General features: G+C 36.1%; 2 protein-coding genes across 2 annotated transcripts in view; one reads left to right on the forward strand and one right to left on the reverse strand.

Annotated features, from left to right (window-relative positions):
- LOC145666217 (uncharacterized) lies at nucleotides 1-2,379 on the reverse strand. Its single transcript, XM_081733281.1, has one exon. The coding sequence runs from the start codon at nucleotides 2,377-2,379 to the stop codon at nucleotides 1-3; it is 2,379 nt and encodes a 792-aa protein (XP_081589407.1).
- The window catches only part of Octbeta2R (Octopamine beta2 receptor), a 393,700-nt gene that overhangs the window by 71,610 nt on the left and 303,540 nt on the right, over nucleotides 1-18,550 (forward strand). The gene's annotated exons all lie outside the window — the stretch shown is intronic.

Genomic DNA, 18,550 nt, shown 5'->3' on the forward strand with positions numbered 1-18,550 from the left:
TTATTCTTCTTGGATTGTAGGCCCGACTCTCATCGTCTCATTTAATGAAAGTCCAGAAGTTGTTTTGCACGATGCATCAAATACAACCCTGAGTTTGGTAGTAGTACTGTTCTCCTTCATTACGCAATGATGGGGAAGATAGTAGTCTGGCATCATTGTATCGCTCTCTGCTCTAGTTATTTCTTCCATATGGCCCAAATCTTCGTACTCTTTCATGAACGCTATATATGCCCTTTTTTTCTCAGGATCCTTCATAAGCCTTTTTTCCATTGAATAAAGTCTTCTCGTTGCAATCTCCTTGGATTTACCAAGATTCCTCACATTTTCTTTAAAGGGAAGTCTGACGATGAATCTCCCTGTCTCGTCTCTCCGGTGTGTTTCTTTGAAGTGTCTTTCACATTCTGCCTGCTCTTGACTTAATGGATGTTTTGTTGAACATTCTTCTATCGTCCAGAATTTTTGTAATTGCTCGTGTATTTTTTCTGTTGTGGAGAGGTGACACACATTTGTCGAAATGTGTGGTTGATTGTCTATTTTTCCAGCTACAATCCAGCCAAACAATGTTTTGTGCAAGGTTGGATACCCTGCCTTGAGTTTTATTTGCCCTTCACAAAGTAGATCAAAGAATACTTCCGCCCCCAATAACATGTCAATACGCTGTGGTATGTTGAAGCTAGGATCTGCTAATTCAATGTTGGAAGGTATTTCCCACGATGACGTGTCTACACGAACCATAGGCAAGTCTTGTGATATTTGCGGCAATATGATGAAGTCTAATGTGGCTGAATAATTGTTATATCTTGACTTAATTGTAGCCTGAACGCTATGGCATGACCTTGTATTAGCATTACCTATACCATTTATGTGTACAACGCTATTACTCTTTGTTAGTCCCAATAATTGAACCATTCTGTTTGTTAGAAAATTGGACTGAGAAGCACAATCGAGAAGTGTTCTACACATTTGAAAATTACCCTGTTTATCTTTAACATATACTACAGCTGTGGATAGCATAACGCTTGGTGGTCTCCTATTATTCTGCGGTACACTGTTTGTAGAACGAATATTCTTACCTTCATATTCCTGCTCGAGAGATGTGGTCGCAGCGAGCGTGTTTTGACCTTGACCTATTTCCCTTTCATCTTGTGGTTCATTCGCTCTAGTGGGCGATGGACAACGCGAGTAGTGCAGTAATGTGTTATGCTTTTTATTGCATATTTTACAATTACCTGATAAGCACTCATTTGCCTTATGCGCTCGTTTGAGACAATTTATACACAAAGAAAGACGTTTAACTTCTTTAATTCTATCTCCTATAGATTTTCTCAACAATGATTGGCATTGAAATAATTTGTGGGAGCCTTTACAGCTGGGACATGCATTGTTGTCGGAATACGTTACGTGTGCTGTCGTTGAGTAAGAACTCTTTTTGCCTGCCTTATTTGTTTGTTGATATTTGTTATTTGGAACTGAGGGTGTCTCTTTAGGTCTACGCTTATTATCAACTGCGTCTAAGACTTGGCAACGCTGCTGTAAAAATTGTGTCAGCTGTGACATGCTCGGTAATTCATTCGTTGATTGTGTTTTCTCCCACTCCTTATGTGTTGTATTGTCTAGTTTGGTCGCAATCAAATATATAAGTAATGCATCCCAGCTTTCTGTTGGTTGACCTAATGATTTTAAAGCCCTCAAATGTTTTACTGTGCTGTCTAAAAGAGATTTAAGCGAAACAGCCGACTCACGTTCCACCATTGGCATTTCAAATAAAGCTTTGACGTGTTTGTTAACAATATACTTTTTGTTTTCAAAACGTTCTTTGAGTAAAGTCCATGCTACGTCATAGTTTTCAGAAGAAATTTCCAAGGCTTGTATTACTTCAAGCGCCTCCCCACGTAGAGAAGAACGTAAATAATGAAACCTTTGCACTGGCTGCAATGTGCTATTGTTATGTATTAATGCCTGAAACGTGTCATAGAACGACAACCACTCATCGTAGCTTCCAGAAAAGGTCGGAAGGTTTATCACCGGCAACCTAACTGATGGATTAGAATTGCTTGATTCATTGTTTTCATTTTTCTTTGCACTGGAGCTGTGTTGATTTATGAACACTTCCGTCTTAGCTGCTAAATCAAAATAAGTATTCTCGAATTGCTCTCTTTCTTGCGTTTCCTGATCAATTTCTGATGAACCCTGTAACATTTCTATTTCGGATTGTATTGCATCAAATTCATCATAGCACTGTTTTATTTTCTCGTAACGTAACACTAACTGCGTAATATTCTGATCTTCTGTAAAACTATCTACAAAAGGTTTAAAACGAGTGAGTTTGGCCTTAATTTGACCTCTCTTGAAAACTAATTCTTTCATTCTGTCCGTCATGCTTCACTCAAATTAAATACACTTTTAACACTTACGTTCTAAATGAGGCTTTGCTTTTACAGGCTTATTTTGTATAAGTGATACAAGGATAATATTGTATTGAAATATGCACTCACTACCTACCTTGTTAACTGCACTGTAGAATTCTGATCCGGCGTGGATGACCATTTGGTCGTTGTAATCCTTGTGTAGGCGCTGGTTTCTTAATAATTCTTCGACGTTGCTTTGAGACTTCAATATATTTGTATTTCATAACACACAATATTATATGAATTCAAAAAATACAAACAAAGTTGCTAGATGAACATTGTTATATGTAGATTAATGCGATATTAACACAATACACGCAGCTACCGTTGCTTTCTTGGTGTCACGTTTTTACACACACTCTCACCCCTGCTGGGGAGAAAAAGTATTAGTTTTTATGTTGCTGCCTCTTCATTTACTTACTGGCGTTAGTTTTTATTGAGAAGAACGCTCAGTTCTGAACAAACATGACGATATTAGTTCTTAGATCAAGAGTTCTCACATAACTAAAAACAAACATTTATAGACTCACCTGATTCTGAAAAATTATTAGACAACCCGTTTCTTTAGATGGCATTTTATACAAATCGTCGCGGAAGGTCTTGATTCAATTCCAAGCGGAAGCAAAGTTCACTGTTACCAATAGAAGATGTAGGTCATTATGTTATTTACTCTCGATGCTCAAAGATACATTAAGTTCGAAGTGAGTCGCTAAATATTTTCAAGAACTAATGAAAATTAAGTGAAATCTTTTTAAGTTTTACGTCCCACGCTTATGCTGGCTAGGTTAAAGGAGACGGCGATGAGAAATGAATTGAATGGTGGAACGAGGAAAGTGGGATGAAACGGGAGAACTTCGAGGAAACCAACGAACCTGTTTTGTCCACCAAAGCCCCACTTGGCAATTTGGGATCGAACCAGGGACCCCACGCATCAGAGGTGAACGCTGTACAACTGAGCCGCCGTGCACCCTTTCTTTCGGAAGGGGTCCAAAGCTTTTGGGGAATTCCAAATTCAATATTAGCATAAATTATATCAAAATTTCTAAAATCTCCCCTCAAGTTAGACTAAATTTACATAAAAGTTCTGATCTCTGGAGGAGTCCGGACCCCTGGCATCCACCTCGCGCGTACGTCTCTGACGTAGACTAGTTCGAGTTTCAATACAGTCATTAGTTTGTTAATTTCAACACTATGAGCAATTAGTTATCTCAGATTCTAGATGATACTAATAGTTCATAGATCAAGAGTTCTCTCATAACTACAAACAAATACTTATATACTCTCGATTCTGAAAAAAACTATTAGATAACTCGTTCCTTTAGGTGGATTTAGTAAAAATTGTCTTGGAAGGTTTTGATTTAATTCCTGGTGGAAGTTAAGTACATCGACACCTCTAGAAGTTGTAGGTCATTGTCCTATTTAGTATCTGTGCTCAAAAACACATTGAGTCAAAAATAAGTAAATTTGAGTCAAAATATTGAAATATGTTTTAAATATTTTCTTACTTGTTTAACTTAATGATTTCTAACTCAGAGGCGTGAAGATCAAGCTAGGGGGGGGTGAGCGAGCCTAAGCTACTCACAGAAATATATTGTAAATCAGGCCCGTAGCCAGCCCAAAAATTTAGGGGGGCCCGGCAGAAATTAGGGGGGGCCCGACCCAATCATATTATACTTCATCACCATATTATAGTTCATTTGCAAGCCTCTCGTGAAATTTTATGGGGGCCAGCCAAAATTTAGGGGGGCGGCCCCCTCTTGCCCCCCCATGGATACGGGCCTGTTGTGAATAAAGCACCACTTGCAATTCCAATTTACAATATACGTAGCTTTAGCAAACTTCACAGGCACTATATGTTTAATATTATGTCTATCCGGTATATCATGGATAGGAATAGAGGGTCTGAACTCGTTATCCCGTTCAGCAGCGAGGTTATATGAGACGTATACTTACAGTTGAAAGTGGGATCCGAATCACAAGAGCTCTCATTGGGAATCGAATTCGGATTTCTCGCGTCAAAGATGCGTACAATAACCATATACGGTAGGTATGTGGGAGTTTGAAGAGGGTGTGAAATATTCAGGGTTTACGAATTGCAACGTGAAATATTTAGAGTTTACAAAGGGGGGCATCAGGTAAAGAAAGTTAGGAGCAATTGGTTTAGACAATTTCAACAATTCCGAATTTCATCTATATGTACACATGTATATATGAATGTAACAATGTTTGTCTGCGAATTCCTCCTGTGCCCCTTCACCGATTGTAATGATTTTTAGTACACTGGTGGACCATGACCTTACTTAGATTTTAGTGTATTAGTTTGATTAGAACGCTTATCGCAAGGGGCTACGGGGATCAAGATTTGTGCGAAAGATTGAGAATTCCACGATCCTGTCAACATACAAGAAGAAACTTGGACTATAAATTCTTCATTCAAAATAAGCGAACCTATGTCCTAGGGTTTTTGAAAATACTGGTTCTATAGGGAGCAAGGGAGGCATCAATCAATCAATCAATATATATATATATATATATATATATTAGTGGCGGATCGCCAGAAGAGGAATTTTTTCTTAGTTTTGTATATAAATAAAACCCATCCCAGAGTTTGGAGCTCTTAAAAGTAAGGGATCAATGTAGTTATTCGAATTCGAATGAAGTGTTGATTTCGAACAAAATAAAAAGAATATGCCATGTTCAGCAATTAACCAATAATACAGCAATATAGATCAAAATAGGTAAAATAAATGTTGTTTACATTAAAGCATAGCTCCAATGCAAAATAAGCACAAAAAAAAAGTTGCTTACACTAAAGCAGGGTTTCTCAACCTTGGAGTCTCGAAAATAAGCGGAAGAAATAATCATAATTAGAATGTATTACTGGAAAGTATTTTTAAATATTATTTTGAATGCTGTTCTGATAGGCATACTTTTATTTTTATACATATTCTTAAGAATAACAAAAAATACTCTACTAAACATTTTCAACAGATGCAGAGTTGTTTAAAAAAAATCAATTTAAATGAAAGAGGTACGATATAAAACTAATGAGAACTGCATATTGAAATAGGCTTACCAGAAAAATACAAATGCAACTATAACTGCATATTGAAATACAATTAAACTTAAAACCAAATCGGATATAAGAGCATGGTGTGATTTCACTAGTGTGACAATATCCGGTTCAGTCTTCGTAACCCACATTATCAAGTCATTTAAAATACTCAATAACATTTTTAAACAACTGTTCAAGTTTTTAAATCAAAATTAGAAATCACTTTATTTTTTTTTATCATATCATCCAATATAAGGGCTCCATTTTGAAACAGTATGACAGATAGGATTCGATATTTGTAATATGAATGAACTGACCTAATTGGGTTTTAATCCATTCGCTTTTAGGGAAGTTACTGTATTCAATATATACAAGAAATGGATTCTATTATTATGGAAATAAATGGATATTGTGAGATCTCTGCAATAGGTGTATTAAAAATCCCACACAAGCTTATTGGAAACCAGAAATTAAAAGGGGATCGCTGGCAAGAGGATGTGATAAAATGGGGGTTGTAATAGGGATTAGATTGAGAACCATCAGGCCGGTAGCTAGCCCAAATATGTAGAGAAGGGTGGCTGAAGTTAGAGGGGGCGATCCAACCATATTATAGTTCACCACCATATTATAGTTCATTTGCAAACCTATCGTGAAAATTTTAGGAGGCCAGCAAGAATTTAGGGGTCCCAAGACCCTCCTGGATACGGGCCTGAGAACCAGTGCACTAACGCATAGCTCTCGCAACGAATTTCAAGCGTGTTCAATTTTTGTCATATATTTACCATTAACAAACGCTATAGGTACGTACATCAATAACGCACACTAATGAAATATTTGTTCAAAGTATATACATTTATGTATTAATCATGTCTTTCCACTACTTGTGCTCTAAGTATGTCACGAACTCTAATAGGACCCATACACGGTCCACGGTATGTGCAAACAAGGCTGTTTGTGCAAACAGTTTGACCGTGTATGATGCTGTATGAACTGTTTGCGCAAACGTTTGTGCAAACGTTTTCAACATCGAACTCGTTCAAAAATTTTTTACACGAACATGATGTTTGCGCAAACACGTGGACCGTGTATGGGCATGTTTGTGCAAACACTAGCTTTATTTCCGAGTAAGAGGCCTAGTGTACAAACGCTTATTTCTTGCGCTATGGCGTCAATTAATAGGAATCAAAAATTCTGGAGAGAATTTATTGAACTTTATCGAAATTTACCTGAACTGCGGAAGGTAAAGAGTGAAGCTTATAAAAACAGGAATCTGAAAAATGTGACATATTTAGAAATTGGTGGATAAAATGAAGAAATAGATTAGAAGGCTGATAGAGAGTCAGTGGGGAATAAAATCAATTTTCCAGTATTTCACCACATGTAGTTGAATCCGTTCGTAAATAATTTTTATAATCCACAGTCGAACTTATCTCAAGTTCGGATATTACCTAGGTAAATTTTGATGACCAAACTTAGACCGTTTCTTGAACTACTCTTTCATCCAAACCCTCTTCTTCCGTTTTGGTTTCGCAGGTGTTTCCGCTTCCAAAGCACAAGCAATTACTATCGCTAAACGAGCTGCTTCAGTGGACATGTTTACGCGATCATGAAAATTGAACTGAAGTTTGTGCAAACAGTTGAACCGTGTATGGCCGAATGTTTGCACAAACACAGTGTTTGCACAAACATGATGTTTGCACAAACCTAGGATCGTCTATGGGTTCCGTAACAATATCTACTTAGGTCTTTTTAGGTAATTTGATTCTTTCATTGAATATTGTATATTTTAAAATATTTTTAAAGATAAGTGAAAGAGTTTATTAAATTAAAGATGTCGTTGTTCAAATCTCGTAATACAAAGTTACTTTGAATATGATGCCCCTCTATATTGCCATTTTCGATACGTTGTACAAACATAGTATAACATTCACACGCTCAATAGAAAATTTGAAATGTCTTTTTCATTGTTGGAATTCAATCAATGGAGGAAATATAACGAATTCTTCCAAACAAAAAGTTTGGACTAGGAAAACACTATCACACAAAAACCTTTTACATTATCACACATTTTATCACATTTCCGAAGATGTTGGTAAAAATTCATTCATTAAAAACTCACTAAAACTCACTAAAATCGCGGAGCGGTTTTAAAACACGTCTATACCGATCAACAATCAATCAAAAATCGATCAACAAAAGTTATATTTTAATCAATATATATATATATATATATATATATATATATATATATATATATATATATATATATATATATATATATATTACAAAATAGTAATAAATTAGGACATACTTAAAATCAAAGCAATTGAACATGTACTACTGTATTATGGAAATAAAATTTAAACTTTAGTGTAACATAAAAAGAAAAATAGAAAATTATTTTGAAATGAAACAATTGCTCAACAGTTTAGATTTGTTTTCTTCAACTTTTGACAAAAGTATACCGGTAGTTTGTGATTGTGCAATTTGATGTAGGTTAACAACCAAAGGTCAGGATATTTCAAGGACCAAATTATTACGAAATTATGTAAATAAATTGTTCTGAAGAAATCAGTATAACAAGAAAATATAAATAGTATTATATTTCACGCACGAGAGAACTAAACAAAACCAATGAAAGAAAATATACGAAGATTTTTAAGAAAGAGCCATCTTGTGTAACAAAAACAATGTTTTCTTGCCCAACGTTTTCCGATGTTCTCTATTGTTTTTTTTTTAGAAGTGTTATTTCTCTCTGTGTGTGCTGAAGTATAAATTTATCGAGTCCCCCAAAATAACACACATTTTTTGTAGTGTTAAATCCGACGCGGTGGTTTCTTTGAAGCCAATTTGTTATAAGTGTGGTAAGATGAGGGTTTTTAAAAATAACAGCTCTCTGTTACTCTTGAATCTGTTTTGCGGTATGAAACGTTTCAACTTGTGGTTTCTGCACTTCTTACATAATGACCACTCTTTTATGCACACACACACACACTTATAGTTTTGTTTATTTTATCAGGGCTTCTCTTTTGTCCTACTTAAGATCACAGTATAAGAAAGAGATTTCTTAAAAGTAGTTCGAATTGCATAGATAAAACAACAAGACCTCAGTTTCTGCTGCAGTTTTGCCAAGAATCCAAAGTGGGCATCTTTTTTTGATTCTCAGTGTTGCAAACTGTGTCTACAAGTTACCAATTTCGGGTAGTTTATTAAAGTTGGTATTGTTCGTTTACTATAGATTGGAGCTGTGTTTTGACACAAAACCTTTCTAGCGAATCTTAGCAGTCCTTCCCCTTCTTTCCCCTTATCACAGTGTTAACAGTGGCACAAATTCATCAACTTTAACACTAGTAGGATTTGGTATTTACAAGTTGCGTGAATTTCGAAACAAAAAGTTTACTTCTCTAATGTGAATTTATTGGTACAGTTGTGCTAATAGTTAAGTATATCAGGTTGGTCTCTTTAAATCTTGGGTCGAGAAACACAGTCTTACAGGAGGATAGTATTCGGATTTTAAGAAGGGCGGGAAAAGAGAGCGAGAATAAGCAAGATGAGAAGAAAGAAAGAAAGAAAAAGAGAAAGAAATAGAATGAAAGAAGCACTTCTACATTTACTTCGTAACGAATTTAAGGAGCCATAAAACGAAAAAAAGAGTATTGGAACCCACCACCACAATATTTGCGAGAGTTGGCAACATAATATTATGACGGAATATATCTCCCGCCAATTCTGGATCCTCAGTGTTCGGCCCAATTCTGGCCTTGCAGAAGTTACCATCTAGACATTCACCTCGTGGGACTGAGGAAAACAATAAAGGAAGACTAGCCAGAGCCGAGTTCTGCCCACGCTCGATCTACCTATTTTAATGCCTTTTTGTGTTGGACAGTGGCTGGTAAGGGCACCCAGACAGAGAGAGCAATTCTGTACTGTTAAAATTCGCTTTATACTGCACTTTGAATACGTAATTCAATGTGTATTATATTCTTCTTACAGCAAGATACTTTATTTCCTAATATTTTAAGTCTATGGTTGTTAGTAATTATAATCATTACATCATACTCCTCCTTCTCAAAGCTCGTTCAATTAGTATGAAATTCTAGACTTGGCAGTTAGCAATATTGCAAACTTTCACCAACAGGCAATATGTGGCGGGAATATTTCCACCTATACTCGCATTCCCAGCCCCTGTTTACAATCAGTACAATACGTTTCTGTCACCTTATCATAAAAACAATGTTGTCCAGCGAATCTAACGGTCTTTGCTCTCTCTGTTTATTTTCTACAACAAAAACTGAAACTTCTCAATATTGCCAGGCGTACAAGGTTTTTGCACACTTTCGAACAAGAACACTTGTCCAAAATTGAGTGGGTATTATATGTAAGATTGTATTACATAATAACTAACTGGATTTCTCATAACATTAAATGTCTCAGTCATCTCAAAAGCAGCAATTTATGTAGTAATAGTAATTAGTCCATGACGGTGCAGAAGTAGGTACATTCGGTTCGGCGATTCATGTGCCTGGCAACCATGAATTAACCATGTAGGGTTGTGACAAGCAAGGTTTTGACGCTCGCACTACAATTGTTCTTTGTAAACAATTTTCCATCCTAGAATGAAGAGACTGTAGAATCTATTATAAGGAACTAATTTGTTGTTGTTGTTGTTAAAGACAGTGGCAGATTTAGAAGGTAAAATAAAACTGGGGCCAGCCAGCACCCAAACTATGATAGGTATATCGTGAGTTTATCGTAAACTTTCATAAACAGCTTCAATGATGTTGTTACTCAAAAAAACCGAGGAGGCTTAGGCATCCCCGACCCTGGGCTTGATCCACCACTGGTTAAAGACCATGAAACGTCGGTCAGACGATCTTTTAATTGTGTAATGGCTGTGGTCGGTTCTTTGAAATTTTTAACCATCGACAAAATTATTATAAAACTTTTGAACAGCAACCTTCAAACCTTCTAGTTTTAAACTCAAACCTTCCATCGGGGGGGGGGGCACCGTGGCTCAGTGGTGGAGCACTTACCTCTGGTGCCTGTTGTCGCTGGTTTGATCCCCAGCCACGTATGTTTGTGGTGAACAAAATCGTGGTCGTGGGTTTTCTCGTGGTACTTCCCTTTCCTCCTACTTCCTCATTCCATCAATTCTTCCTTCATCATTCACTTGCTTTACTCATCGTCTCCCTTAGCATAAAGGGCATTAACATGGAACGTTAAACTCAAAGATTTCATTTCATTTTTTCAAACCTTCCATTAGTGGATTCCGCCACACAATGGCTGCCTAACACCTTAGACCGATTGACTACACTACATAGGCTTAACAGATGGACACGATATTGCCGATTATAACGTCACGTTGTCCGAAATTGAACCAGGGACTCCAGACATCCGAGATGAGCCACTGATTCTTTAGGTTAAAAGTGCTTGGGGTCCCTGGTTCGATCCCAGCTCGCGCCGTGTGGACTTTGTGGTGGACAAATACCGTGCTCGTGGGTTTTGTCGGGATTCTCCCGTTTCCTCCCGTTTTTTTTCGTTCCACCACTTCCTTCATTTCTCATAATCACCGTCTCCTTTAGCCTAACCGGCATAACCGTGGGACGTAAAACTTAAAGATTTCATTTCTTTAGGTTAAAAGATACGGTGAAAATCGAATGATGATAATAGAATGCGAATGGTGAAATAATAACATAACAACCATGTTCTAAGTGAGATACGAACCCGTAACAGATATATGTCTTGCTGGCATAACCTAATACCTGAGATTGCTCAACTTTGTAAGTTGTATGTTTTACTCTTCTATCACTATATTACGTATCTTTGTGAGTTCGTATTGTCGATTGGCCCTCTCTACAGGATCACTTCTATATTTTAATTAAATGATTCACAAAATAGATTCAAATCAATGGGATTTAACAGAGAAAGTTCCGTATAATTCAGGTTCGTGAAACTGTTGTGTGCATGTTTTAAGAAATTATTGTAGAATATCAAATTAACTTTACTTACTCCTTGAATGTTGAATATTTTTCTTCTTTCATATTCAAGGTTGTTGAAAAGAAAATATTCAAGCAAACATTAATTTAATTTTAACTGATTTTCAAGGACTGTTTACTTACATACGAGAAAAGAAAACTTAATTACATGAAGTATGTGTTTCTCTGGGAAGATGCTTACGACAAATTGGTACATTTGTGTTGTTTTCTTTGAATAAATATTATGCCTTCTTTGTACGCTCGTGTTCATTTGATTTTTTTTCTAAGAAATCAACAATTTGCGTTATTAACAGAGGAAAAATCGTAGTCCAATTCCTGGTAACTAATTGGGTTAATTGTAGAAAGGACACTCTTTTTTTCTTAAACTTACATTAGAAGAACTTAAATCTAAGAAAACAGTTGTTCTGGGCTTTTCTTGAGTATACTTCAGGGTTGTTAATATTGGCATATTCGAAAGTGTTTTGGATTTCTGTCCCTTGTTTTAGTTCGGCGAGCTTCGGTAAAAGAACTGAAATACATTTTTCCGTCATTTCAATGTCGGAAAGCAGCAGTATGTCAACCCACCGCCCCCCCCCCTCCCAGAAGTCGGTCCTGGATCCGCCCCTGCTCGAAATAAATTCCTGCATACATGCCTACTTCTAGCCTGTTCGCGATAGTGGTTTGCATTTCTTTTCTAGAGGAATAGATGGCATTCTTCTCGTTTTAGAAAGTATATCATTTCAGCTCTGTTCGTACTACAAACTCACTATATGAACAATCAAAACTTTATATCTAAAAAAAAATGTGCTAATTGCTGTGATAGTAGGGTAGTTAAAAAATCTTTTAGTAGCAAATTTGTCTTTTCTAAGTGAAGTGGTATCTCTATACTCACTTACTTTTACGGAGTTTATGATTATAAATTGAACAGTTGCGATTGATGATGTTAACATTGTGTAATGTCTAAGTTCAACTCCAGTATTGATGAAAATTTAAAGGCAGTAAAATTTATGGAAGTATTATTTACGAATTGCTGAAGAAACTTTGCAGTTGTTATTGAATAGATCTGAGGAAAGTGCAACTTACCACATTAGAATTAGTCCTAGAAGCGACAGTCCTATTAGCGACAGGAACTGTTATCTGTCCTATGAGCGACCAATTCATTTACATTGAGATGATGGAAAATGATACGATTCTCTCTCGTAAAATATGTTTGCCTCTGGTGTTAGCACCCGAACAACCTTGCTATGAAAAAATTGAGCGACAGTGATACTGTTCGTCAAATATATATTTCCCTCTACTGTGAATGCAAATAAAACTTATCTTAATTTTCTGTTAGGTTTGACATAAAACACTAAATACGTTAATGAGACAACAGGGATATTTCCATCAAAAGTATATTCCTAAGTAATTAATTACTGAAAATCCAATTGTAATATACCCTTTCTTCAAAAGTGCTGCTTTCTGTACTTAATTTAATTCAAATCTAACTACTCACTAAACAAAGCATTATCTTTTATTTTGGAAAATTTAAACGTTTAACAGTTTCCCCTTTGAATGATAAGCTTCAGGAATTCTATAACTGCTTTGTTGATACATGGTTGTAGAATGCTCATATTAACATTGAAATGTGGAATTGTTATCGAAAGAGGCATAAAACAAATAATTCAATGGAGGACTCAACTCATAAGCTTAATGCTTTGTTAGGAAAACCATCTCATCTGAGCCTCATAATCTAATAACTGCTCTGAAGAATGAAGCTCAGCAAAACGATCTTGTGTATGATAGAAGGGTTCTGAATTTGGAGGGGAAAAAAAGGGAAAAGACATGGATAATATTAGATCACAAGATATCGCCCATTCTCGATGAATACGAGCGTACGCTGGATATGAAGAAGTGTTTGCTGTCACTTGCATATGTGCAAACGCTCCAGTAATATTTTGCCAGAACTGGTCAGCATGAATAAGTGTGACTGGGAAAACTATGTGTGTGAATATTGTATAATTTTGACAAAGACTGCTTACCGTAGTTTTCTAAGTGTGATAAAGAGCGCAGTTGACTACACAGTGCACAGCTTATGTAAGATATATTTTAGATAAGAACTGTTTACTATAAGTTGATAATTTTGACGAGAAAAGGAGGTGGCATATGTGTATGTAGAAGTGATTTTGACAGAAGACTGCTCAGCATAAGTTCTTAAGTATGATAAAGACAGTTGCTCATGTGTATTAGAGAGATTATTTATTCTGACAAATCCTGCTTTCTGCAACTTTTAAACGCGCCAACGTCATGACCAATACGTTGCCAGTCCCAAGCCTGGATGAAATATGAGGGACAATTAAGGAAAATTATACAAATATTCTTTAATAGTTTGTTATTAATACTTGCATGCAATGCTTATTAAAGAACACTGTAAGCGTAAGGTTGCATCTGAAATTTATGATTAACCAAGAAGAATGATATGAGTGTATGTTCCTTGTAATTGTAAAACGGCTGGAAGAAATGAAATATCTACGAACGTAAATTTTCCATAGTACATTTTGTTAGGTTCTAAATCACACTACCGCGAAACAAGTTAAAGAATAGGAAACTTTATCTTCTTCCATTATCTTAGTATGAATGAATCGGTGACTCATAGGCCAGTTAACATATCGAATCAGTCGCTCATAGGACAGTTAACAGTTTCTGTCGCACATAAGACTGTCGCAAATACGACGACACCCCACATTAGCATGGCGTTGGGCCACCTACCGCACTCAACACAGCTATGATGTGAGATGATGTAGAACCATAGAAACCATGAATGATAGCAAGTGAAATTTAACACTATTCAGTTCATCACTCGGTTCCAGAAAAACAGAGGGTGGTGGCGGAAATTTGCATCGCATTCGGGTCTCCAAAACGGACTATTGAATATGTTCACGTTCGCAGGCAGGAAATGTGTTCAACTTCATCCCCAGGCCTTCATCAATTCTGGCTGCCAAATGATTATCCTAAAATTTACGGTATTAATGTTAAAGTTATGATAATAAGGCATAAATATGGCCTTTTTATGGCCTATAACCATCAATTTTACAGCAATACCCGTAAAGTTTAGAGTAATCGCTTGGCATCCAGAATTGGCGGTAATCGGTCAGTAAATGTGACCTTTAATTTTTTACAGCCCAGAAAAAAAACATGAGATTGGCTTTTTTAAGTAAAAGAACACTAATTTGCGGAACTTCAATTAAATGAATGAAAATCTCATTTTATCTTGCGTAAACTTATACTAAGAATTTCGGAGAAAGTAGAAAGGAGGACCATCCCACCATATCCTCTTCAATATGGCCTTAAAATCATTTCTCATATAGTACAAATACTGAAAAGGAGCATTAAGCACCAAATCCACTCACAAACCACTTGGGTAATTCCTTCATAATTCCAGTTTTTATGGAAACTACTTTGTAACGCATTCTGACCAAATATTTTTGTTTCTTCAGTATACTTATAAGAAGGGCTGACATCTAATAACATCGTTGCATGTTAAGCCCGCTGGGTAGCCAAACATGTGGAATACGGTACTTATCTTTAAAATGTGTTTCGAGTTGGAAAAATATTACACTTCCTTGAAGTCATGTCCTTGTAATGCCAAAGTTATGTTTCTCAGAATAAAGATGTGGGTGGTTACGTTTTAAAGGAGATAGGTCAACATTGCGAAAGCTGGGCAAAGAAGATTTTCTGCCTGGCAGACCATTTTGCCATCCTTCCTTCCTTTGTACACATAATAATTTATTACAGAGGTCATTTCTAATGCGCTTGTTTTCAGCGTGTTAACAGGTTGAAACTTCTCTAGAGGTCTGGAAGGGGAGTTGATATGTCTTTAATAAACGAAGAGTCCAGTGGAAAAGGGGGGGGATGTCCGCTTTTGGGCAAAATTTAGATTTTCATTCTATCTATTGAGTAGTTTCATTCAATGTATCAAAAAGGGGGAAAGGTTTACGGTTAGCCTGCCATAGGCGTTTAAAAATCCCTGTAAAATGGAAGAAGGGGGTATCGTCATCACTAGGGACCGAATGTTTAGGCACTAAAAACCTAGAAAATAGGCAGGCAAATAGGCACTAAAAATTTAAAAATAAGGCAATAAAATAGGCACTAAAATGTAGCTCGAAATAATGAAGATAAATACTCAATACCATTAAAAAATATGATTCAAGTCATAAATAATGCTCAAAGAATATAGAAACATACTTCTTTGTCAATATCTTCTTTTATTGAATATATAAAAACGAAGCCTGCTATACATTCCACATATACTGGGTGAACCAGGAAGATGTGCACATACTTCGGGAGATGATTTGTGACATCAAAAGAATACAAAAAGTCCTCTTGCATGTTGTGGAATTCCGCGTCGTATACGAGTGACAGGGAGGCTAACTTGGAATCGAAAATCGAATCCTGACAATTGGAGCGAGACATAAAAGTGTGTACATACTTTGGGAGGTGATTCGTCGCATTCAAAAGGACTTTTTGTCTTCTTTTCATGACACGAATCACCTCCCAACGTATGTGCACATTTATCGGTTAGAGTCCAATTGTCAATATTTGATTTTCGATTCCAAGTTGGCATCATTATCACTCGCACACGACACGGAATTCGACAAACTACAAGAGAACTTTCTGTCTTCTTTTGATATCATTAATCACCTCGGAAGTATGTGCACATCTTTGAAGTTCACCCTGTTTATATATTGTAACGTATCACGTGCTTGTGTTTACAAACACCTAATATACGTATATATGTATGTATTATTTATGGTATATAAATTATATATTTTCCCAATGAAGGCTTATTTTGAAGAAAATGCATAGAATAGGCAATATTAGGCACTAAAGCAATTATTTAGGCAGTAAAGGTCGAAATAGGCAAAATAGGCAAAATAAAATTGGCTTTAATCGAAACTATAACCCCCTATACAAACTTTAAAACGTTATTTTTGATCGTATCTTTAATATTAAAGAATAGGCATTTTGCCTAACATCCGGTCTCTAGTCATCACTTACAGTGGAAAAGGGGGGATATCCACTTTTTTTTTTTTTTTTTTTAAATAGATATCCATCTTTTTCATGCCATCTTGTTCTGTCACCGACATGCGTGCAATACAAGTATATTCAATACATATCGTCCCTCTCGAGACAAAGAGGCGTATCTCATTTTCTTAATTTTTTCAGAAGACAAGTTTATATCCTTTCTCATTGTTTATTCTATCGTCTTCTTTTAAAATTTCGTTTGATATCCTCCGTTCAGGTAGATAAATTACGAGATCAAACTAAATTTTAAAAGAAGACTATAGAATAAATCATGAGAAAATGTTTAAAGTTACCTCCTGGGAAAATTAAGAAAACGAGATACGCCCCTTTGTCTCGAGTGGGATGATATTATATACTAAATGAGTTAAAAATATATCACTCTTGTCCGAGAACCTGATTTTTAACATTCTAATGACGTCAAACTTACTTAAGCAACTGCACCTTTCCGTAAACAATATCAGATACTCGTTTATACGACGTTGACTATCAAGTCAACAAAGTCAATGAACCTTTGTACCCCACTTGTTCTCCTTGCCCCACTCTCCCATACTTGATACTGATTCGAGAATAAAAGTACATTTCCAAAATTTTCGTTGTACAATAAAGTACTAGGTTAAATCGGTTTAGAACAATTTAAACAAGATGCTATTATCAACACAATAAGTATTAGTGTGATTTACTAAATCTTTTCCTCTTTCTTAAAGGGAAGTTGCTTATCTCGAAAGAAAAAATGGCAGGATCTGCAAGCTTTGAAGGTGTTATGCAGCTCAGATGCTGAAACATTTATAAAAAATATATGGAACCACCAAAGAAGTAATTAGCGGAGTAATGGAGAATAAAAACGACAAAGAAAGAAACCCATATATTTTTAATAATATTGTTTATATTTTTTTTAAAAAAAAAGCAATCACCACTTTTTTCCCATTGTTTTGCCTTCAATAGACCCCTTTTATCCCAGTACAAACCTACCTCATGTATTTTTTTTTATTCCTTTACTTAAAATAATATACGTTGAGCAAAAAATTTTGCGAGTTATTTTCCAATATAATACAGAATTTGTAAACCAAATTAGAAGCATTTTCCACGATTAGTTTATGAAATAAAATTTTTTGAACTTTAAAAATCCATTCCTGAAAAATTAGTAAAAATGGACATTCCCCCTTTTCCCCCCTGGACACTTCAAATACAAACACAAGTAGTAGTTTGGATCCTAATATAATAGTAGTTCTGGTTCAATTTTTTTTCTTACATAAGGACCTAAATAATACAAGAATTATTGTGCTTCCAAACTATGCTATGCTTACCGTGCAAATGTTGAAAAGTCATAGAACGGCAATGTTTTACTGTCTGTCTGTCTGGTCGTCTGTCGACAGTTATCAGAGGAAAAACGATAAAAGATATCGAGAAACGGTTTACTGGAATCAGGGGCGGATCCAGGGGGCGATCGGAGCGATCGCCCCCCCAGAAGAGGAATCTTTCTTATTTTATATATATATACAGTGGCGGATCCAGGATATGATCAAGGGGGGGCTAACCATAATTTGCCGTTTTATCCAGTGTAAAGCTGAATCGAAGCCCATTTTATCCAGTGTAAACCTGAGCGTCAAGGGGGGCTATAGCCCCTTAGCTCCCCCTTGGATCCGCCCTTGTATATATATATAATCATCCCAAAGTTTGGAGCCCTTAAAAGTAGCAGTATGACAACCCACCGCCCCCCCAGAAGTCTGTCCTGGATCCGCCCCTGACTGGAATCTATTCACTATTCCGAGGGTAGGTTTCATCTAATCTTTCAACTCTTTATTCAAACCGGAAGTAATAGAAATTAACAATTTCCGGTTTCAACTTGCATCGGCTAGAACAAATATGATATTAGATAGCGACAAACAGTTTTTTTGGGGGGGAGAGGGATCGATGAAGTGTCTGGAGAACTCCCCACATCCTACTAAAAGCAGAAATCTATAATCATTTCCAGTTTTAATATTAATCTCAAAAGAATCAAAAATAGCAAGAGATACATACTATTGGATTTAGTTTCCGAGAAGCAAGTT

This window comes from Thermobia domestica, chromosome 12, assembly GCF_964235325.1.
Source record: "Thermobia domestica chromosome 12, izTheDome1.hap1.1, whole genome shotgun sequence".
Taxonomy (NCBI): domain Eukaryota; kingdom Metazoa; phylum Arthropoda; class Insecta; order Zygentoma; family Lepismatidae; genus Thermobia; species Thermobia domestica.